The sequence below is a fragment of the Heterodontus francisci genome, chromosome 30, assembly GCF_036365525.1.
Source record: "Heterodontus francisci isolate sHetFra1 chromosome 30, sHetFra1.hap1, whole genome shotgun sequence".
NCBI classification, from domain to species: Eukaryota; Metazoa; Chordata; class Chondrichthyes; order Heterodontiformes; family Heterodontidae; genus Heterodontus; species Heterodontus francisci.
This window is the reverse complement of record NC_090400.1, coordinates 50,057,504-50,080,983: the sequence shown is the minus strand read 5'-3', so window position 1 is coordinate 50,080,983 and position 23,480 is coordinate 50,057,504. Positions and strand designations below refer to the sequence as shown.

The 23,480-nt window shown below is 45.8% G+C and overlaps 1 protein-coding gene across 5 annotated transcripts in view; it reads right to left on the bottom strand.

Moving 5' to 3' along the window:
* LOC137346764 (carboxypeptidase D-like) overlaps positions 1 to 23,480 on the bottom strand; it is a 230,705-nt gene that overhangs the window by 99,177 nt on the left and 108,048 nt on the right. For all 5 annotated transcript variants that reach the window (XM_068010553.1, XM_068010554.1, XM_068010555.1 and 2 more), the window contains one exon: positions 3,240 to 3,340. In XM_068010553.1, the coding sequence (XP_067866654.1) occupies positions 3,240 to 3,340 (101 nt within the window). The remainder of the gene's footprint in view (positions 1 to 3,239; positions 3,341 to 23,480) is intronic.

The following is a 23,480-nucleotide window of genomic DNA, read 5'->3' as shown; positions in this document are numbered from 1 at the left end:
TTTAGGGAGGGAATTCTAGAGCTTAGGGCCTTGGTGGTTGAAGGCATGGTCGCCAATTGAGGAGCAATGAAAATTGGGGATATGCAAGAGGCTGTAATTGGAGCAGCACAGAAATCTCTGAAGGTTGAAGGGCTGGAGGAGTGCTGTAGGGCTAGACAAAAATGCTTGACAAAGGACTTAACACATTGATTGGCAAAAAAGGTCTTAACTTTTCTGCATTGCAATACACTACAATGTCTCGATCAATAATTCTAGACTTTTACTATTCAAAGGTTTTAACAGTTAAGTTTTTTAGCAGAGACAGCTATCATTGTAAAAGATAAAAAATGGGCTTGTGCATGGAGATTTTGCTCTTTTAAATGCTTTTTCTTTATTCAGTTAGTCACTTAAGTAGGCTTGACTGTACCTTCGACTTGTAGTATTGTTGTAATGTAGGAAATGCAGCAGCCAATTTGTGCACAAGATCTCAATAACAGCAATGACCAGATAGGTTGTTTTGTGTGGTTTTAGCTGAGGGATAAATGTTGACCAGCACACCAGTAGAACTTCCTCTCCACGCAAACAATGCTATGCCATGAGTGGGCAAACATCTCATCTGGAGGCGTCTTAAACTCACAACCTTCTGAGTTAGTTAGAGACAAGGAGTGGGGGAGGGGGGGCAGATACTACTGAGCAAAGGCTGACACATGCTCCAACATGATGTCTTAATGGTGCTGGATGCACATGCATCCGTGGTTCCTCATCTATGACTTTTTCTTCCAATTGTTCTGGACATGGAGTTGCTTAGTAACCCACTTGTGCAATGAGTGTCAGGATTGCCCCATCCTTTGCCTCCTCCCACTGGAGGGAGAGAGGACAAAAAACATCCCACAGCTGAAGAGGATGTGAGCAGATATAGTGGGAGCACTTGGATAGGCAGCACTACTGAGGGCCACAGGTAAAGGAGGGGGAATATTCCCAGGCCCTGCACTGCCTGGGCTGAATTTTCCCAGTCCCGAATCCCAGTGATGCAGGTTAGGAGCCAGGACTGGGAGCAAAGTTGTAAAATAACCGTTGGTCGGCTAACTGGCACGTTCCTGCCTCCGAGCGGTCTTACTGGGTGCAGGGCCAATGCAGCAGACACTACCTGCCCAGCAGCGGCCGGTGGCCAATTAGGTGGATTAAAGGGCTAATTGGAGGAGAAAGGTGATGATGGAGCCAGGACCTTCCTGATGGCAAATGGGCCCTTCACTGAGGCTGGAGCCTGGAGAGTTAACCTGTCAATCACCCCAGCAAGGACCTACGAGAATGCAACAACCACAGCTGCAAGCCTTATTGTAGAGGGGTTCCTCTTCCACAATGATGGCTTGACAGCTGTGGCCATGCGTTCTTTAATTTTTCCCAATGCGGCAGAGAGCGCCTCCATTTTGAGGTGTCCGCGAAGTCTCCTGCCTGCCTCAGCAGCAGCCACCTCCTCTAACGGGATTGTCGGCTGGATATCACTATGGGCCCTCCTATTGGGCCTCCCACATCCATGGTTTGCCCATAGCCCTTAATTGGACAGGGATGCCAGAGATGGCTTCTTAATTGGCCACCTCTGGGAAGATTGCGACCGATGTCTCGCCACGGCCACTTCCGGGTTCCCAACCCAGAATTGAGGCCAACGTCGGGATCACGACCCCACAGGGAAAACTTCGCCCGATATGTCACTCCAATGATATACACAATCTTGTGGATAGAAAATTCAAATGGCTGTTCACTAAATATCAATTATACTATCGTCCAAATCAATGCAAAAGAATTATAAAAATTATAGGGTCACTTTTTTCATTTATATCTGAGGGCATAATGTGTATGGAATTGTTATTGTATCTCTTAAATGTGACATTATTGCACTTACACACCATTTCAATTGCTCTTCATAGAAATCATGTGTAGTAACATTAATAAGAAACACATTGGTATCAAACTCCTTTGCTATTTTAATGAAGGTGCTAACCTTGGATGATAAAAGTAATCACAAATAAAACATGTTAATGTGCTTCTTACCAATACCTCACTACACGATTTCAACCCAAGTGTCTTTAAGTATGTTGTTAGGATGGATTTAGAAAAGAAACTAAACTCATACACAATGATCAATTCTAATTAAAATACTTACGCTGAAACAATAAGTGCCGATCACATTAATGGAACAGCAGATGGGAGGAGCAAATGAGCTCGACAGGGTGAGGGAGCTGAATGATTGGGCATGGTTGAAAGGAGACATTAATCAGAACAGTAAAATAAAAGCAAAATACTGCGGATGCTGGAAATCTGAAATAAAAACAAGAAATGCTGGAACCACTCAGCAGGTCTGGCAGCATCTGTGGAAAGAGAAGCAGAGTTAACGTTTCGGGTCAGTGACCCTTCATCGGAACTGACAAAGATTAGAAAAGTCACTGGTTATAAGCAAGTGAGGTGGGGGGTGGGGCAAGAGATGACAGCATCCGCAGTATTTTGCTTTTATTTTAGTGCTTAATTCACTGCCATTTCTCTTCCAGGAATGCCTACCTTGAAGAAGTTCTGCTCTTCTCTCCGACGGGATTTTCATTTGTCTCTTTTACCTTGTTCACCTTCATTGCTTTCTATTTCCCTCCTGGTGTTTGATAAGGTATCTACCAAAACTCGTTTTCACAGCCACATCTCCTTCCTCAGTGCCTGTCTATCTGTACTAATGCTTTGTCTTTCAACACACCATTAACATATTGTTTGCCTTTGCTCCGTGACCTTTTGGTCAGCTATGTGGCCTGGTCCAATCTAGACCTCCTTTGTCATCTCTTGCCCCACCCCCACCTCACTTGCTTATAACCTGTGGCTTTTTTAATCTTTGTCAGTTCCGAAGAAGGGTCACTGACCCGAAACGTTAACTCTGCTTCTCTTTCCACAGATGCTGCCAGACCTGCTGAGTGGTTCCAGCATTTCTTGTTTTTATTTATTATTAATCAGAACAGCCCTGGAGCTGATGACAATGTTTGTGATGTTATTTTGCTCTCTACCTCATCTCAAGTTAGTTTGTCCAATGATGCTATCAATACCCATTGTTTATGCAAAAATGATTTTTTTCCCGTTGAACTAACTTTAGAGTTGTTTGATTTTGAAACAGGCTTTCTTTCAGAATAACCAGATAAAATTGTTTTTAAAAAGAAATCCAGGAAAGCAATGACTTGCAGTGCACAAATGTCAGCCGTTATTTGACCTTTCATTGCTCGTTTTCCTACCTCATTGCCATGCATGTTTCCAACATATTTCACCTCAGGGATCCCCAAAGTGTGCTGGCTGGAGTCCTTTCCAGAGATTGCAAGTACCCAGAGATCTCTCCCTGCAGGGAACCAAATAATTAAGTAATTTGAGTGAATAGACAGGAAGACAGAGACACAAGAGCTCAGAACATGAAGCCAAAGATTGATTCTTCAGTGCAATATGATCCGTACTGACACATTCAGATAGGAGCTGAGAGAATGGAGTCAATCCTAGAATACAGTTAACTAAAGTGAAAGGGCACCACCTTCATGCAAAAATGTTTGACAAATCTATTTTGTTCATTTATTTACGGTAAAAATCATGCCAAAGCGTACCATATGTGATGAAAATTATTGCTGCCTCTCTTCTGGCTCGCTCCCCGTCCCAAACAAAATAAGGTTTGCCAAATATTTCATCATGAAGGCACTACACTTTAAAATATAAAACTCTTCCTCGAAAAAAAAGGAAAAAAAATCAAAGGGGAGAAATAAAAGTTTCTAAAAATGTCTATCAAAACTGGAATTAGTAATTGAAGATGAGATTCCTACATCATTATGTAAGTGATACAACACTGAGAGTGATAGGTACCTTAAATACTCATTTTCAACAACTGGTTATAAACAAATGCAGATTAGATCGATTTCTTTCAAAAAATAATATTTTGGGATACAGTACATGAGTAATTTGAGCCATTACATTTGGTAAGTGTAGCACACTTGGGAGGAGTGGGTGATTTTGGACCCATGGTCACACACTTGAAATTCCAGCATTAAAAATGCTGAAAGATAGAATATGCTATGTGATGTATTTCCCAACACTTACATTTTAGCAACGCCAGATGCTGGAAATGCAGGTTGTACTGGTTACATTGTAGAACCAGTCGATTCCATTCCCGTTCATGTTATCTCCAACAATAAAGATCGTGCCAGAATCTTCAGGATTTTTTTGTTAAATTTAGAATCAAATTTGAGTATTCTGTAATTCAGCTTTCTTTTGTCCTCTGACAAGCTTTAGTAGATAAGCTATTATTTATTAGTGTCAGATATCAGCAATAGGCAATTCTTTGTATAGTTCACTGTATATCAGTTCATTACCATAACAAGGTCAAACATGACATGCAGAAAGAACACTCACTGCCTTTAGTACAATGCTGGTATGGCTGGCGAGATCGTCTCTCCTGCAGTGTTAATACCACACTGCAGTCATACTTCTTCCCAATCTGTCACTTCCCAAGGATAGTAATGTCCCCTGATGAACTCAATATGACAAACATTAACAAAGAGTGATAGTAAGCTTTAGATAATCCTTGCACTACAGTCACTGAAATTTATGCACAGTGACTGCACTTTGAGATAGGGAACGCTGAGAAATGCCCTACAAGAAAACCAAGCCTTTTATTTTATTGACATTTCCTAGCAATGTCAGTCTTGGCTAGGCACTAATAAACACAGAATGCCAACTCATGTCATTGTTTGTAGACAAAGGAAAAAGCTCCAGTGAAATGTAATTTGACGTAACAGTGTATTCTCTGAACTGACGACTGCAAATCTTAATATCAAACAGATTTTTCCCCCCTTGAATATCATGGATTAGCCCTGAAGCACAGTTACATTGGGACATTTTGGACTCATTGCAGAAAATTTGGAACCAGAGCCTGGTTTTGATGAACAAGGTCTGGGTTGCCTATTAAGACCTCTCAGGTGAATGTTAAAGATCCTATGGCACTATTTGACAAAGAGCAGGGGAGTTCTTCCTGGTGCCCTGGCGAAAATGTATCCTTCAAGCAACACCACTAAAACAGGTTATCTGTTAATTATCTCATTGCTTTTGTGGGACCTTGCTGTGTGCGTATTAGCTGCCACATTTCCAACAGGGAGCATGCGGACCATTCGGGATTCTCACAAAGGTTTCAAGGGGTCTGCCAAAAATAACCAGTGAATGTGCAGAGAAGAAAAGATGCGCTATTACAGTCAGAATCAGAGGAGTCGGGACAAGCAGTGTCCGAGATGCCCTATCAATCAAAGGATGCCGTCCAATGAGAGTGAAACAGAGGTCTCTCGGTGTTTGCACAAGTTTTGGCTGAAGTCTTGAGAGAGAGAGAGAGAGAGCGCAAAAAACAAGCTGGCCTGTGTGCGAGGCAATGACAGCAGTTGGCGATAGGACTCCGTGAACTGAGGGAGGGAGTAGGTCAAGGAGATAAAGGTCTTTGGCCGGCAGACAGCACCGAGAATCGGTGTCAGAGAAAGAGAGAAGGGGGAGGCCATCAATTAAAACTTCATCTCTTGTTTCCCCAGTGACATAATTATATGCATCATGATCGTGGCAAAATTCCCCGTGCATCCACGTTTTCTGTGCGCTTCTGAATTCTCCTTAAATTTCACCCCATGCGTGTAATTTCACTCTCTTCCCCGCCCCCCATTCCCCCAGTTTGAATCAATATCTGCTGTACCACTGGCAATCAGAATTGTGTCCAGTGCCATACAGTACATGCATTTTAAAAAAAAAATGCTTGCTTAAGAAACAAAGAACTTGTAAATTGGAAGGATAATTACGTGAGATTATCTGGTCAATTGGAGTGTGAAGAGAGAATCGCAGTCCAAAATGGTGAAAGACTGGAGGATTGCAGTCAATTTGTAAGTAAAATAAAAATAATAAATATGTTTAATTGTATAATTAATGTTTGTAAAGAGAAAAAAGCTTGTGTGACAGGGGGTCCGTGCAGTTTTGATAAGACGGAGGGCGGGGGAGCTCAGAAGCAACAAGGTTAAGATCCTTATCCTACACTACAACAGTGAGTACACTTCAAAAGTACTTCATTGGCTGTAAATCGCTTTGGGACATCTGAGATGATGAAACACTCTATATAAATGCAAGTTCTTTCTTTTGATCATGTAAAATGGGGGTATGGTTTCCTCAGCACACATGCACCGCTGCATTGACTCTTACAGTCTAGTGATGTGCCACGAAGTTAAAGAAAAACGTATTTGCTAAACTCAGCAGGTTTACCATGACAGTCTAGTGCAGGGCTGTCAAAATTGTCTTCATGTGCTATACAAGTGTGTACCCAGGAGCCCCAGGTGCTTTATTTATAGTTTGAATCAGTGTTCCCATTGATCTGTACAAATTGCAGGTTGCTGACACGAACAAATCCTTTTTTATTTAGAGATACAGCACTGAAACAGGCCCTTCAGCCCACCGTGTCTGTGCCGACCAAGAACCACCCATTTATACTAACCCTACAGTAATCCAATATTCATTACCTACACGAGGGGTAATTTGTCTGTGGGAGGAAACCGGAGCACCCGGCGAAAACCCACATGGTCACAGGGAAAACTTGCAAACTCCGCACAGGCAGTACCCAGAATTGAACCCGGGTCCCTGGAGCTGTGAGGCTGCGGTGCTAACCGCTGCGCCACTGTGCTGCCCTTGATGTGTTGATTCAGAATTAATCCACTAAGAAGCAACAGCTCTTTCCGACATTCCTCCCCGCTCACTCCCTCAGCAGCCCCCCTCATCAGGATCTTAAATTCAATCAGGACAAGTTGACAAATCTAAACTAGAAATGTATGTAGGACTGAATTATACAGACTTTGAGGGCTAGGTTGCCTGGACCCAGGGGCTACAGTTTGGGTCCCTCTGATTTTTTTTAAAAATTTACACAGATAGCAGACATACCAAAAGTTTGTGCACCTCTTTCTTGGGCTTGGCACACTTTTCACAGAAGTCAGGGAGGGAGTACATTACCAGTTGTGATTGTATCCCCTCTCCATCCCCACCGACTGGTAGATTGTTTCCCTTTCATTCCTTGCAGCCTATCTGTTCACGTTGTAGAGTCTACACGACGTCTGCCCAAATATGGGAGGATATTTTGCAATTAAACACTCATTATGGAAATCTCATCTGATGTATTTCCTCTCATTTGTATCTTAGCATGCCATGCATGGTGGTGGGGGGGAGGGGAGTTCCGGGATGGATGGCTGGCGGGGTTAATAGTCAAAGGGCCATCTTATCTAATACAATGGGAGACAAGGTGGGAAGTTGAGCATTTTATATGCATTTACAGTCAGTGCCAGCCCTGTTATGCCAAATTGTTCAATATCCTATGACCCCAGGAAAAAAAAATCAACTGGGGTCAGGACTCGAGGCTTGGGGCAGGCAGCCACCCTGTCAAAACTGTGTTGTCATTGGAGCCAAAAGGAAACTAGCCCCAATTTATAATGTACAAATTGCAGAGGTATCTTCCTGTCAGGTACTTCATTTCCTCCCTAGTTTTCTCCAATTTTCTAACACACTCTCTTGTAGATAGCATATGGTCCTACCAGTGCTGGCAGCCCTGTAGTGCTTCATCCAAGTGGCAACCCTTTATTTGTGACCATAAACAATGGATATCAGTGGGTGAATTGACCACTGGGGAAACAAGTAAACTCACCAAAGCCTATAACACAGTACATTCACTTCCTCCACCACCAGTGTACAGTTACAGCAGTGTGTACCATCTACAAGATGCACTGCAGAAACTTGCTAAGGCTCCTTCGACAGCACCTTCCAAACCCAGGATCTCTATCACCTAGAAGGACAAGAGCAACAGGCAGATGGGAACACCACCACCTGCAGGTTCCCCTTCAAGTCACACACCATTACATCACTGTCGGTGGGACAAAACCTGGAACCCCCTCCCTAACAACACACCTACACTACATGAACTGCAGCAGTTCAAGAAGGCGGCTTCTCAAGGGCAATTAGGTATGGGCAATAAATGCTGGCCGAGCCAGTGACACTCACATCTCATGAACAAACGAACAAAGAAATTTCAAGAGAGAACACGAGCAGCGATCTGCAAAAGGACCCTTGTCTCATTTTGCCTCTTGCCAGAACAGGTACCCCCTGTGTTAACAATAGACAAGTGCTTTAGTCGAGATGCTCATTAATTTAAACAAATGGATTACTGTCTCTGATAAGATAGAGAAGGGGATTACAAACAAATGCAAGTATTTGGCCATTCTTATCCCATAGAGTAAGTTCAGGACCAATGCATTTTTAGAAAGTGAGAACAGCAAAGTACTCTTCTTCTTCTTTGGCCTCCTTGTCTCGAGAGACAATGGGTAAGCGCCGAGAGGTGGTCAGTGGTTTGTGAAGCAGCGCCTGGAGTGGCTATAAAGGCCAATTCTAGAGTGACAGGCTCTTACACAGGTGCTACAGATAAAATTGGCTGTCGGGGCTGTTACACAGTTGGCTCTCTCCTTGCGCTTCTGTCTTTTTTCCAGCCAACTGCTAAGTCTCTTCGACTCGCCACACTTTAGCCCTGCCTTTATGGCTGCCCGCCAGCTCTGGCGATCGCTGGCAACTGACTCCCACGACTTGTGATCAATGTCACAGGACTTCATGTCACGTTTGCAGACGTCTTTAAAGCGGAGACATGAACAGCCGGTCGGTCTGATACCAGTGGCGAGCTCACTGTACAATGTGTCTTTGGGGATCCTGCCATCTTCCATCCTGCTCACATGGCCAAGCCATCTCAAGCGCCGCTGGCTCAGTAGGGTGTATATGCTGGGGATGTTGGCCGCCTCGAGGACTTCTGTGTTGGAGATACGGTCCTGCCACCTAATGCCAAGGATTCTCTGGAGGCAGTGAAGATGGAATGAATTGAGACGTCACTCTTGGCTGACATACGTTGTCCTGGCCTCACTGCCGTAGAGCAAGGTACTGAGGACACAGGCTTGAAACTCTCGGAATTTTGTGTTCCGTGTCAGTACGCCATTTTCCCACACTCTCTTGGCCAGTCTGGACACAGCAGTGGAAGCCTTTCCCATGCGCTTGTTGATTTCTGCATCGAGAGACAGGTTACTGGTGATAGTTGAGCCTAGGTAGGTGAATTCTTGAACCACTTCCAGAGCGTGGTCGCCGATATTGATGGATGGATCATTTCTGATGTCCTGTCCCATGATGTTCGTTTTCTTGAGGCTGATGGCTAGGCCAAATTTGTTTAAGGCAGCCGCAATCCTGTCGATGAGACTCTTCAGACACTCTTCTTTGTGAGATGTTAATGCAGCATCGTCAGCAAAGAGGAGTTCCCTGATGAGGACTTTCCGTACTTTGGTCTTCGCTCTTAGATGGGCAAGGTTGAACAACCTGCCATCTGATCTTGTGTGGAGCAAAATTCCTTCTTCTGAAGACTTGAACGCATGTGAGAGCAGCAGGGAGAAGAAAATCCCAAACAGTGTAGATGCGAAAACACAGCCCTGTTTCACACCACTCAGGATAGGATCCAATCTTTTCTAGTAGTCTGAAGAGACCACATCTGCTGATGAGGTCAAAGGCTTTGGTGAGATCAATGAAAGCAACGTAGAGGGGCATCTGTTGTTCACGGCATTTCTCCTGTAGCTGGCGAAGGGAGAACAGCATGTCAATGGTGGATCTCTCTGCTCGAAAGCCATACTGTGCCTCAGGGTAGACGCGCTCAGCCAGCTTCTGGAGCCTGTTTAAAGTGACTCGAGCGAAGACTTTCCCCACTATGCTGAGCAGGGAGATTCCACGGTAGTTGTTGCAGTCACCCTTGTTCTTACAGAGGGTGATGATATTGGCATCGTGCATGTCCTGTGATACTGCTCCCTTGTCCCAGCACAGGCAAAGCAGTTCATGGAGTGCTGAAAGTATAGCAGGCTTGGCACTCTTGATTATTTCAGGGGTAATTCCGTCCTTCCCAGGGGCTTTTCCGCTGGCTAGAGAATCAATGGCATCACTGAGTTCCGATTTTGTTGGCTGTACGTCCAGCTCGTCCATGACTGGCAGAGACTGGGCTGCATTGAGGGCGGTCTCAGTGACATTTTCCCTGGAGTACAGGTAGTGCTCCACCCAGCGGTCCATTTGCTTGCGTTGGTCAGTGATTGTGTCCCCTGATTTAGATTTGAGGGCAGTCTTCTTGATGGTTGGTCCAAAAGCTCTCTTAATCCCATCATACATTCCTCTGATGTTTCCGGTGTCAGAGACCAGCTGAATATGACTGCATAGGTGTTGCCACTAGTCATTTGCGCAGCACCTGGCTGTTCTTTGTGCAGCGCTTCTGGCTGCTTTAAGTGCTACGGATGTTAACGCTGGGGGTTTTCTTGTAGTTCAGCAGTGCAATGCGCTTAGCGGCTATGACAGGTTCCAGCTCTTCAAAGTGAGATTGAAACCAGTCTGCATTCTGCTTCACACGTTTGCCATAGGTGGTCATTACTGAGTCATAGATAGCGCCTCTGATGTGGGCCCACTTGGACTCTGCATCCCCTGTAGGAGTGTTTTGAAGGGCTTTTTCAAGTGAATTCAGAAACCTATGTAACAGCTGTGGATGAGAAATTCTGTTAGTGTTGATACGCGGGCGGCCCTTCTGCTTGGAGTGATGCAGCTTCTTTGGTTTGAGTCTAACCTTGCTGCACACCAGGGAGTGGTCAGTGTCGCAGTCCACACTGTGGAAGCTGCGTGTGATTTGGACACTGTTTATAGGGGTTTGCCTTGTGACGATGAGGTCCAGCTGGTGCCAACGATGTGATCTTGGGTGACTCCAAGAAACCTGGTGACAGGGTTTAGTATGAAAGAACAAGTTGGTGATGCAGAGGTTATGATAGGTACATAACTCAAGCAGTCTCTGTCCATTCTCATTCATCCTTCCAATGCCATAGCGCCCAAGGCAGGAGGGCCATGAGTCACGGTCGACCCCAACCCTGGCATTAAAGTCCCCCAGCAGGAACAGGTGTTCAGTATTGGGGATGCTACTAATGATATTATGGAGTTCCTCGTAGAACTGGTCTTTAGCTTCAGGTGGGGAGCAGAGTGTTGGAGCATAGATGCTGAGTAGGTGTACTGGACCAGAGGCGGTGAACAGTCGGATGGACAGTATGTGTTCTGAGCCATTTGAGGGTGGCTCTATCATGCTGAGCAAAGAGTTTCTGATGGCGAAGCCCACTCCATGCTGTTTTGGTTCTTCAGGATCCCTACCCTGCCAGAAGAAGGTGTAGTCTTGCTCTCTTAGAGATCCGCTCGCAGGGAGGCGTGTCTCCTGAAGTGCTGCAATGTCCACATTGAGCCTACTGAGCTCGTTGTTAATGATGGCGGTCTTCCGAGAATCGTTGATTTGTGTAAGGTCTTCCGACAGGCCAAGACACATCGTTCTGACGTTCCAGCTTGCAAAACGAAGGGCTGGTACCTTCTTTCCTTTTTTTATCGTGCTGTTTGGTGCAGTGTTACAGTCCACTTGTCGGGCAATGACCCTGAGCTCCAAGCATCCATTGAAGCAGGTGGACTGTGGTGGGACAGAACCTTACTGACCGGGGGCTGCCCGGTTTGAGGCGGGCGGTAGCTGTCCAGTGAGATGCGATGACCTCTCCCACTGACAAAGGTAACCCGTAGCGCCCAATCTCTACGCCAATTGAGCTGGACTTATAACCCGTAACTGCTACCTTCCGAGTTGTTTTGGTCGCTGTGAGGCGACTATAGAGTGACCTCTCCATGGCGCATGCCTGGGCGAATGTATGGAGGTTGTGAGTTGCCCAAGCGTCAAAACCCCCCTCTCGGCCTTCCTGGTGGGGTCCAAAGGAGTGCAGAGCGCGACGTTTGGCACCGGTATGGCTGCAGGAACTGCTGGAAACATGCCAAAAATGACACATGACCGCCTTCGGGGTTCCGCTCCAGATTTTCTGTTAGGGTTTACTCCCTTAGCCTTGATCTCTCCCGAGACGCCCACAAGGCAGTGGGGTTGTTAGGGCCCCTGCTCAGGGGCAGGTGGATGCCGGTGGGAGGAGGTGGGGGCTAGGGGGTGCGGGGGGTGGTGGGGAGGTGGTGCAAAGGGGAGGGGTGTGGTGGGAAGGGGTGGAAGGAAGTGGGTGCGAGGGGGAGCTGGGAAGGGGGTGTGAGGGGGTGGGGGGTGGGGGGATTCCCAGCAAAGCAACTCGATTGGATTTCATGAGTACTGAAAATGGGAGGTTGATACCTGTTTTTAATGGTTTGTAAACTTTTAAATGCCTGAAAGATGAAGGAGCGAGGTCGCTGCTCCCGAGCCGGCAGGAAGCTCAGTTGTCCGTCCAGAGACACTGTATATGATGTACTTCATACCAATGTTAAACATAAGATCAATATCACCCAATAGTTTGAGATGGTGGTTTTACATAGAAAGGGCATGTTAGCTTTTAGTGTCCGGTTCAGGAGAGAGGAAACAAAGTGCAAATTGGAGTGACAGATTTAGCAAATCATAGATTGGAGTTTGCTCCTAGAATCCCTTGCTCTACTCTCGGCACTGTAGATCACAGAGAAATGGGGCTGAATTTTACTGGCCCCCCGGGAGGTGGCCTGGGAGGCTGGGGAGCCTGTAAAATCACAGGTGGAGTCGCATTGGATCAGCTCCCGCACACAGTCCCACCATTGAGGCATTTTACAGATGGCGGGACCGCAGGCTGATAGGCAGCCCATTCTGAGGAGGTAAGCAGCCTATTTCTAGACTTAAAGGGCCACTTAGGGGCCATTTTACAGTGCCGTTGACATCTTGCCGATAGTGGGTTGACCTCTTCCCCGGCCCCCGCCCCCCGCCCCCGTCATGTGAGGAGGCCGCCAGCTAAATGGAGGTGACTTCCCAGCGGCAGCCCAGGGGAGGAAAAGGTTTGCGCAACAATGAGGGGGCTGCAGGCAGGAAAGGCAGCCCCTGTGACCCCAACGATTTCCCGGGAGGGGTTTCCCTCTTCAGCACCTTCTTATTGTAGGCCGAAGGTTTCCTGCCTGCCTCAGCAGCAACTACCTCGATGGCACTGATGAGGCTGCTGTGCTGCCAGCTCTCTGATTGTGCTGGCAACTCTTGGGGGTGGGGCACCATCCTTAACAGGACGACAGCCCCAGCAGCAGCCACTTAATTGGGTACCGCTACCTGCTGAACAGGGGCTACCCACCACCACCCCCTCCACTTTCAGCCCTGGCGATGGGACTCCTGCCGCCTCCACAAAATTCCAGCCATGATGGGCTGGATTTTGTGTAGGAGGCTGGGCTCCTGGCATCGGGCCGAAATGGTGGGGGAAGCCCCGCCTTTGCATTTTCACGCCCCCCCCCCCACCGCCACCACCCCACCCCCCCCCCCCCCGGAGTGATCCTCCGGTGCTTTACAATTAAAGATTCACGAGCGAGGATCCCTGTCCCTTTAAAACCCTCCATGAGCTGCCAGCCAATTGGAGGGCCAGCAGCTCAGAATTATTGGCAGTTCCACTGGGAGTGGTGGCCATTGCCAGTACTGCAAAGGCCTTGGACCTAGGCCCAGTGCTGGAACCCCTGAACAGAGATAGATGAAGCAGGGTTGCTGGGGCCAGTCTGGAAGGCCCCAGTGAGGGGTGGGTGGTCATAAAGTCCAGGAGAAGGGGGTACCGGGAGGTGAAGTTATTCCCAGTGGTGGTCCTCCATGAGCCACAAATTGCCCATGGAGGAGGCCCACCCCTCCAAGCTGACAGGGAGGGCGCCTCATGTTGCAAGGCATCCTCCCCGCATGGCGGAAGCACCCCTGCCCTGCTGGTAAAATCCCACTGGTGGTAGGAATGAGCCCTTAATTTGCCATTAATAGGCCACTTAAAGACCTCAATTGGTCTCAGAGCAGGAAGGCAGTCATCGGCCTATCCCACCCCCCCGGGAAGATTGCTTGGCAACGGGCCCTCCGCCCCGCTCCCCATAAAATCCCAGCCGATGTCTGGCAGGGTTTGCACCTCTGGGTCAGTTGGAAGGATGAAGTCCAGGGCCCCGCAAGCTTCAAACTTCCTCTGTGCTGAATGATTGGATAATTTTTTGTGAAAAAACCAAATAGAGTGAGGGTGTTGCAAAAACACATCTTCAAGGAGTTTGTTTTGATATGTATGAGATACATCACAGGACAGAGAAAGTAAACAAAGCACAACACTCTCAGATTATATTTGTAATTCATTCTCGGGATATACGTGTAGATATCTAAACTGGCATTTATTACCATTCCTATTTGCCCTGGAACAGCATAGCTTACTCAGCCACTCCACAGAGCAGTTAAGAATCAACCACATTGGATGGGGCTGGAGTTACACAAAGGCCAAACTGGGTGAGGATGGCAAGTTTCCTTCCCTAAAGGACATTAGTGACCCAGTTAATAACAACCGACAGCTTCATGGTCATGTTTTTAAAAAAAGATAGCATTTTTTTTTTTAATTCCCAGATTCTTTTGAACTGAATTCAAATTTGCAATGGTGGGATTTGAACTCACATTCTCTGGATCATTAGTCCAGGATTTTGTATTATTTCACTCGTAACAACCATGATTTGTCAAAACAGCAGGTAAAGAGGGCACAGGGCGGAGATGGTGACAGATAATTTAGGACAGATGCTGGGAAGTATCTCTACACACCAAGCTTAGCAACAATTGGAAATGGATGCAGACGGGCGGTTGAGGCCAAAATACCAAAGTCGCTTAAGAGCAATATATGGAATATATGGATTGGTATTCTTGAAAGGGGGCAGATCGAATAGGCTGATGGGCTTCCTCCCTCCAAACCTATCTTATGAAGCAAAGGAATGAGTTCTGGATGGTTACATTTTTAAGTTCCAGTTCAGATTGTCCATTGGTCAGTAAACAGCCTGGGAATTTTGCCTTCACTGCCTCTGTGCTCTCAGAACACTCGCCCAATGTCCAGTCTTGGATGAGCCAGCTAAACTTTGGAAAGATCAAAGTCAGCACCCTTGGCCCCCGCCAGAACTCCCCAGCCACTGGGTCAGGTGAAGCCAGAATCTTTGCTACTTCAGAATCCTGTTTGTCCCTGAGCTTGCTACCATGCATCCTTACAAATATCACCTATTTCCCCCTCTGTAATATTGCTCACCTCCATCCCTACCTCAGTCCATCTTCCACTTAAAATCTCACCCGTACCATTGTCAGCTCCAGGCTCCACTATTCCAATGCTCTCTTGACTGATCATCCATTTTTTGCCCTCATAAACTTTATCTCATTCAAATCTCTGCTGCCTGTATCCTAAGCTGCAACAAGTCTTGCTCACTTATCACCCTTGCCTCACTGCCCTACTTTGGCTTCAGGTCATCCAACACCTCAAGTTTAAAATTCTCAATTTTGTGTTTAAGTCCTTCCATGCTTCACACATCTCGATCTCTAACCTCCTCCAGTCTCAGCACCCTGGCCTCCTGAACTCTCTGTTCCCCTAACTCTGGCCTTTTGTGCCATCTTCTCCTTCCTTCACACCATCAGTGGCAGAAGTGCCATCAGCTGCCTCAGCCCCAAGTTCTGGAATTCCCTTCTTAAAACTTATCAGCCTCTCCTACTCCCTCTCCTCCTTTAAGAGCCTCTTTACAACCCACCTCTATGATCAAGTTTTTGATCACCCTTCTCAATTTTTCCTTCTTTGGCTCAACGTCTATTTTTGCTTTAGGCCTCTCTGAAGAGCCTTGAGGTGCATTATCCCCATGTTATAGGCATTATATAAATGCAAGAGGTTGCTGTTGACAACAATGACTGTGACCTACGCACCAATAGCCATTATCCTTCTGCTCACGTACATTACTGTAGTGATGCTTCAAAATCAAGCCCTTTGTTTCGCTCAGCAACTCAAGGCCTGGCCTTGAGGAAAACACTCACTGTACAACACGATTCAATAGTTGTGCAATGTTGCAAGCAATCATCATTAGTGATCTTTCATAAGAGCCTCAAAAAAATTAAATTGGTTACTTTGCTCCTGCCTCACCAGCTTTTCCACTCTTTTTCTCCTGGGGTAGGAACTCTCCGAGCAGTGCGAGATGCTGATTTTCTGCTGACAATCTACTTCTCTTAACTCTCGTCTACTCTTTAAGATCATGGAACTGAGACAATGCCACACCATCACTGTTTGAATGCCCTGCATGGCTAAATAGACTGCTGCAACCCAATGCCAATTATGTGAGATACTGATTGTTAACAACAGCCCAGCAAGGAAACATGGATGAGAACACACCAAACACCTTGTGCAGCAGTGTTTAGTGACCCAAAGCACTCAGCACATGGATCAGATTTATATTATTGATAATATTTTATACCACTACATTCAAAAATACTAAATTGGAATTATTTTTGAGCACATTACAGATGCAATGACACAGAACACATTAAAAAGGCAACAACAAACAGCTGGGAGGCTGTAGGTACAGAATGCAGTACATACTGAGCAAACTACCTTGGGAGCAAGACAATACCTTAGTAATAAAGTGCATTGAGAGAACATGTAGAAAGAAGGCTTCAATGAGTTTGAACAGATATTACAGCATGAGAATCCTGGACTATGTTACAAGGGGGAGTTATATCAAAGCTGTTAGCAGTGGTTCAAGAAGGCCCACCCCCACCTTCTCAGGGCAACAAGGGATGGGCAATAAATGCCAGCCTTACCAACGATGGCCAAGTTGTGGGAATGAATTTCTAGAAATGTACCAAACTGCATTCTCGCCCATTGTTTGATCTAGGCTACAACACAATTGGTAGCTGTTTCAGCACGAGGTCAGAAAGTTGAGAGGATTTTTTTTTCCAATTCGGTCTTGGGATGTGAGTGTTGCTGGCAAAGCCAGCATTTCTTGATTTCTTGCCCATCCCTACTTGCCCTTGAGAAGATGAGAGCTCCTTGTAACATCGAGGGTTAAGGAGTGATTGAGGTTTTAGGATTTTGAAAGAAATTGATAAGGTGGTTAGAGAGAAATGGTTGCTGCAGGTGGGGGAGTCGAGGACAAAGGGACATAACATTAAAATCATAGCCAGGACACTCAAAAGAGAAGTTAGGAAACACTTCTTCACCCAAAGGTTGGTAGAACTATGGAACTCTCTTCCAGAAAAACCAATAGCTGCTATATCCATTCATAATTTTAAATGAGATTGATAGCTTTGTTAGTCAAGGCAATTAAAGAATATGGAGCCAATGTGGGTGGATGGAGTCAGGATACAGATCAGCCATAATCACACTAAATGGTGGAACAGGCTCAGCGGGGGCTAAATGGTCCACTCCTGTTCCTATGTTCCTTAACCAAAGGTTTGAGCTCATAATCTAGGAAGACACTGCAGTGCAGTACTGAGGGAGTGCTACATTGCCCGATGGGCCATTCTTTGGATGGGACATTAAATTGAGACCAAATCAGCTTATTGCAGTGGTTCAGTTGGCTGCTAAAGATCTGAGGCACCATTTGAACAAGAACCAGAAGTTTCTGCCAGTGTCCTGACCAACATTCCTCCCTCAGCCAATCTCACGGCCATTTGCAATATAGCTGGTGTGTTTGCTGATTCCCACCAACCCCAACAAAAGAACAGTGACTGGATTTTTTGGAAGTACTTGGATACGTTTCTCCCGCTCCCTGCACCTCTCCCTCTGTCCTCTCCTTCTCCATTATCTACCTCCCTTTCTCTACACAATTGACACAGATGAGTCGGCACATTAGGTTACTATTTAATACCCCTCACATAAAACGCTGTGGGGGGTGATTTATGGCAGCATGTTCAGATGCTGGGGATCTTGAGCTCAGCTTTAGTGCAAGATGCCATCTTGGTAAAGGAATTGAAGCCTGCACTAGGAACAGCTGTCTGAAAGCTCCTTAAACAGTTGATTGCCACTTAAAATGCTTGTTAGTGCTCATTAAAGAGGCTGCTTGGCATTTTGGTGGCTGGAACTTATCATAAAGCCCGCCCATAACAGCAAGCGGCTGTTTAGAAGTAAACAGAGCATTGCTGTTGATCTCAAGTGCTACTTAAAGGGATACTCCCTATTTCATGTTCATTGCTGCTGCAGCTGTGAAGAGGATCTCAGGAAACACATTGGGAAACTTTCTGGGACATTTTGTCAAGACTTCACCACCACTCAAGTAATGTTTATTCTGGAAATTCTCTGAGGACTTCAACTAAAAAGAGTTAAGTGCTGTGCTACTCTACTTAATTGGGCATTTTATAGGAGTTGCCAGGAAAAAGGGAGTGCTTAGTTCTGGGCATTTGCTAGGCATCCTCTTTGAGAAATGGGAGGAGGATATGAGGTCAGACAGCAGCACCAGTTACTGCAGGAGAGAGAACAAGGAGGGAGAGGACACAGAGGTGACATCCTTCCCTCACTGCAGGTAAAGGACATCCCTCCTCCTCTGGACCTTCTCCACCAGGATCTCCAATGCCACACCCTCTCCCTCAGTTCCTGAGCTATGCTACGATGTGTTAGCCAAAACACTCCACACCTTCAGTGGAAGTGGGTGCGAGGAGTCCACATATACTGAATCTAATCAGCAGCTGCTGGCATTTGCTTTAGCACCTCCGGGCAAATTCAAATTAAGCTAATTAGCAATTCAGACCAAAATAGTCTGCTAAATCCAGACTGTCAAACAGGTTAATCTTCTCAGCACTGCACCCATTTAGCACCTGTTTTCACCCATTTGGTCAAAATAACCCCCTGCAGGTTTATCAAAGCTACAAATTAATTCTGTTAACAGGAACACTTTCACTGGTTATTATGAAAAGTAATACAACAATATACTGGGCAGCTTAACAGAATCTCCCTGGTCTGCAGCAATGATAGTATGGTAAAATGTTACCATGCAAGACTGGCTGAATTTTTAAAAGACCTGAATTTGCTCGAAATGCACACCATAATAACGGCAAAGCTAAAGTATAATCCATTATTATGGCCCAGAAATTCCAGGACATTATGGCAAGAGTGCTATTATATATGCCACTCCATAATTGCGTGGAACTTTTGTGCTACTCCACAGAGACTCTCATTGAAAATGTTGAACAGCTAATTGTCATATCCCAGCCACTACATTAAAGTCAATGGCAATGTCTCATTTGCTGATTTAATGTCACAGTGATGACCAAAGGTAATTACCCATTTCAGAATGACACAGGTGGGCTCGGTGTGCTAACTACAGGAATTGTGGTTCAGGGTTTAAATTTGAGAAATAATTGTGCTGTCCTCATTAGGTGCTTTTATTTTGAGTCAGATGTGCAGTGCTGACACTGTCATTGACATGAAACGTTGAGTCTGTTCCCCTCTCCAGACACTGCCAGACCTGCTGAGTATTTCCAGCATTTTCTGTTTTTGTTTCTGAATATGTCTAGTACAATGTGCAAAGCAACAGAAATTATGTATAACTGGTGGGGGGAACATGTTGCCAGTTCCTAGCCTTAAAATGCCATCTGTATGAGGTTTTTTTATATATGCAATTTGGATCATTAATTCGAAGCCTTGTGAAAAGGGTCGTTAGTGATCACAATGTGCCCATTTACACTTTATTACAATCCGAGTAGCAAATCAGAAATAGCCCAGGGATTACAATCTGCCTGAGAAACTAAAAGCCTAGTTTCCTTGTTGTTTGTAGACCCTCAATAGGAATGGAGGAGGAGGAGGAGTCACTGGTCCATTTAATGAACTAACCAGACAGATATAAAAACAGTCCTTAAGGAGAATTGGCTGTCTATACTTTGACTTTGTGCTTGTTTCTGCTCATCAGTTTGACCTTCAAATATCTATTTAAACACTGAGTGGCATCACAGTGGATTTTTAGTTTAACCATTGGCTGCATTGTTCTCGATTCTCCGTTATGCTTGCTGCGGCATATTCTAATTATATTTCCAGAAAATTGTGGTATAAATTTGCCACTGTCAGGGAACATAATGATCTAACTTGTAGCATTTGGCAGCAGTACTACCATTGCAGTGAAATCCAGACCAATGTTACACAGCAGTACCAGACTTGTGGTTTATATGTATTTATTTATGGTCATATCACTTTAGTTACCCACATAACCTATGCTGCACTCTCTGCCTGTTCTCTCTCCCTTCCCTTCCTCTTTCATCTCTCTATTTCTTTCACTTCTCTCACCCTCCTTATTCATCCCCTCCCTCTTTCCTCTTCCTTCTTTGCCATCTCCTCCCATTCCATCCTTTTGCTCTCCCCCTGTACAATCTTTATTGCTACACCCTGTACAGCTGGCATTATTAAACTCTACAAAATCTACAGCTCTTAGCTCACCCCTCAGCATGTCTCCCAGCTCACCCATCAGTACAACAACAACTTATATTTGTTCTGATGAAAGATCAGAGACATGAAACATTAACTCTCTCCCGCTCCACAGATGCTGCCAGACCTGCTAAGTATTTCCAACACTTTGTTTTTATTTAAGACTTCCAGCATCTGCAGTATTTTGCTTTTATTTTATATTTGTATCGTGCCCTTAATCTTTTTTTAAAAAAGTTCCAAGGGCACTTTGCAGGAGCATTTAAAAACAAAATATGACACTGAGCCACCTAAGAAGGTATTAGGTCAGATGACCAAAAGCTTGGTCAAAGAGGGAGGTTTTAAGCAGTGTCTTAAAGGAGGAAAGCCAGGTAGAAAGGTGGAGAGTAAAAGCAAAATACTGCAGATGCTGGAAATCTGAAATAAAACCAAGAAATGCTGGTAATACTCAGCAGGTCTGGCAGCATCTGTGGAGAGAAGCAAAGTTAACATTTCAGATCAGTGACCTTTCATCAGTGGAAAGGTTTAGGGAGGGTATTCCAGAGCTTGGGGCTTAGGCAACTGAAGGTGCGACCACCAATGGTGGAGCGATTTAAAATCATGGACACTCGAGGCCAGAATTAGAGGAGCGTAGATATCTTGGAAGGTTCTGGGGCTGGTGAAGATTACAGATAGGGAGGGGTGAGGCCAGGGAGGGATTTGAAAGCAAGGATGAGAATTTTAAAATCAAGACATTGCTTGACTAGAAGTCAATGTAAGTCTGTGAGCGGAGGGTTGATAGGTGAACGGAACTTGGTACGAGTTAAGACACGAGCAGCTGAGTTTTGGATAACCTCAAGTTTACGGAGGGTAGAATGTGGGAGACCTGCCAGGAGTATGTTGGAACAGTCAAGTCTAAAGGTAATGAAGGCTTGAATGAGGGTTTCAGTAGCAGATGAGCTGAGACAGGGGCGAAGTCAGGCGATGTTATGGAGGTGGAAATAGGCACTCTTCGTGATGGTGCAGATATGCAGTCAGAAGCTGATCTCAGGGTCAAATATGACCCCAAACTTGCGAACAGACTGGTTTAGTCTCTGTAGTTGCCAAGGAGAGGGATGGAGTTGGTGGCTAGGGAACGGAGTTTGGAGCCAGACCCAAAAATAATGGCTTCAATATTCCTAATATTTATTGATTACTAAAGTACATTGAGTTTTTTGAGGAAGTGACGAAGATGGTTGATGAAGGAAGGGCAGTGGATGTTATCTGTATGGACTTTAGTAAAGCCTTTGACAAGGTCCTGCATGGCAGACTGGTACAAAAGGTGAAGTCACACGGGATCAGAGGTGAGCTGGCAAGAGGGATACAGAACTAGCTCTGTCATAGAAGACAGAGGGTAGCAGTGGAAGGGTGCTTTTCTGAATGGAGGGCTATGATTAGTGGTGTTCTGCATGGATCAATGCTGGGACCTTTGCTGTTTGTAGTATATATAAATGATTTGGAGGAAAATGTAGCTGGTCTGATTAGTAAGTTTGCGGATGACACAAAGGTTGGTGGAGTTCCCGGATAGTGATGAGGATTGTCAGGATACAGCAGGATATAGATCGGTTGGAGACTTGGGCGGAGAAATGGCAGATGGAGTTTAATCCGGACAAATGTGAGGTAATGCATTTTGGAAGATCTAATGCAGGTGGGAAGTATACAGTAAATGGCAGAACCCTTAGGAGTATTGACAGGCAGAGAGATATGGGCGTACAGGTCCACAGGTCACAAAGTGGCAACGCAGGTGGATAAGGTAGTCAAGAAGGCATACGGCATGCTTGCCTTCATCGGTCAGGGCATAGAGTATAAAAAATTGGCAAGTCATGCTGCAGCTGCACAGAACCTTAGTTAGGCCACACTTGGAATATTGCATGCAATTCTGCTCGCCACACTACCAGAAGGATGTGGAGGCTTTGGAGAGGGTACAGAGAGGTTTACCAGGCTGTTGCCTGGTCTGGAGGGCATTGGCTATGAGGGGAGGCTGGATAAACTCAGATTGTTTTCACTGGAATGACGGAGGTGGAGGGGCGACATGATAGAGGTTTACAAAGTTATGAGTGGCATGGACAGAGTGGATAGTCGAAGCTTTTTCCCAGGGTGGAAGAGTCAGTTACAAAGGGACATAGGTTTAAGGTGCGAGGGGCAAAGTTTAGAGGGGATGTGCGAGGCAAGTTCTTTACATAGAGGGTGGTGAGTGCCTGGAACTTGCTGCCGGGGGAGGTGGTGGAAGCAGGTACGATAGCCACGATTAAGAGGCATCTTGACAAATACATGAATAGAGGGATACAGTCCCCGGAAGTGCAGAAGGTTTTAGTTTAGACAGGCATCAAGATCGGCGCAGGTTTGGAGGGCCGAATGGCCTGTTCCTGTGCTGTACTCATCTATTTTTTTTTTTTTTAGAGATACAGCACTGAAACAGGCCCTTCGGCCCACCAAATCTGTGCCGACCAACAACCACCCATTTATTCTAATCCTACATTAATCCCATATTCTCTACCACATCTCCACCATTCTCCTACCACCTATCTACACTAGGGGCAATTTACAATGGCCAATTTACCTATCAACCTGCAAGTCTTTGGCTGTGGGAGGAAACCGGAGCACCCGGAGGAAACCCACGCAGACACAGGGAGAACTTGCAAACTCCGCACAGGCAGTACCCAGAACTGAACCCGGGTCGCTGGAGCTGTGAGGCTGCGGTGCTAACCACTGCGCCACTGTGCCGCCCTTTGTTCTTTGTTTGTTCTACACTAGCACTGTACATTAAATCTAGCATATTTTTGGACTTTGATGTATTTTTGGTGATGCTGAAATACTGTCCCTTGAATACAGGGGATGCAGAGACCAAGTGGGCCCACGTCAGAGCCGCAATCTATGACTCAGCAATGACCACCTAGGGCAAACATGTGAAGAGGAATGCAGACTGGTTTCAATCTCACTTTGAAGAGCTGGAACCTGTCATAGCCACGAAGCGCATTGCACTGCTGAACTACAAGAAAGCCCCCAGCATGTTAACATCCATAGCACTTAAAGCAGCCGAAAGTGCTGCACAAAGAACAGCCAGGCGCTGTGCAAATGACTACTGGCAACACCTATGCAGTCATATTCAGCTGGCCTCTGACACTGGAAACATCAAAGGAATGTATGATGGCATTAAGAGAGCTTTTGGGCCAACCATCAAGAAGATCGCCCCCCTCAAATCTAAATTAGGGGACGCAA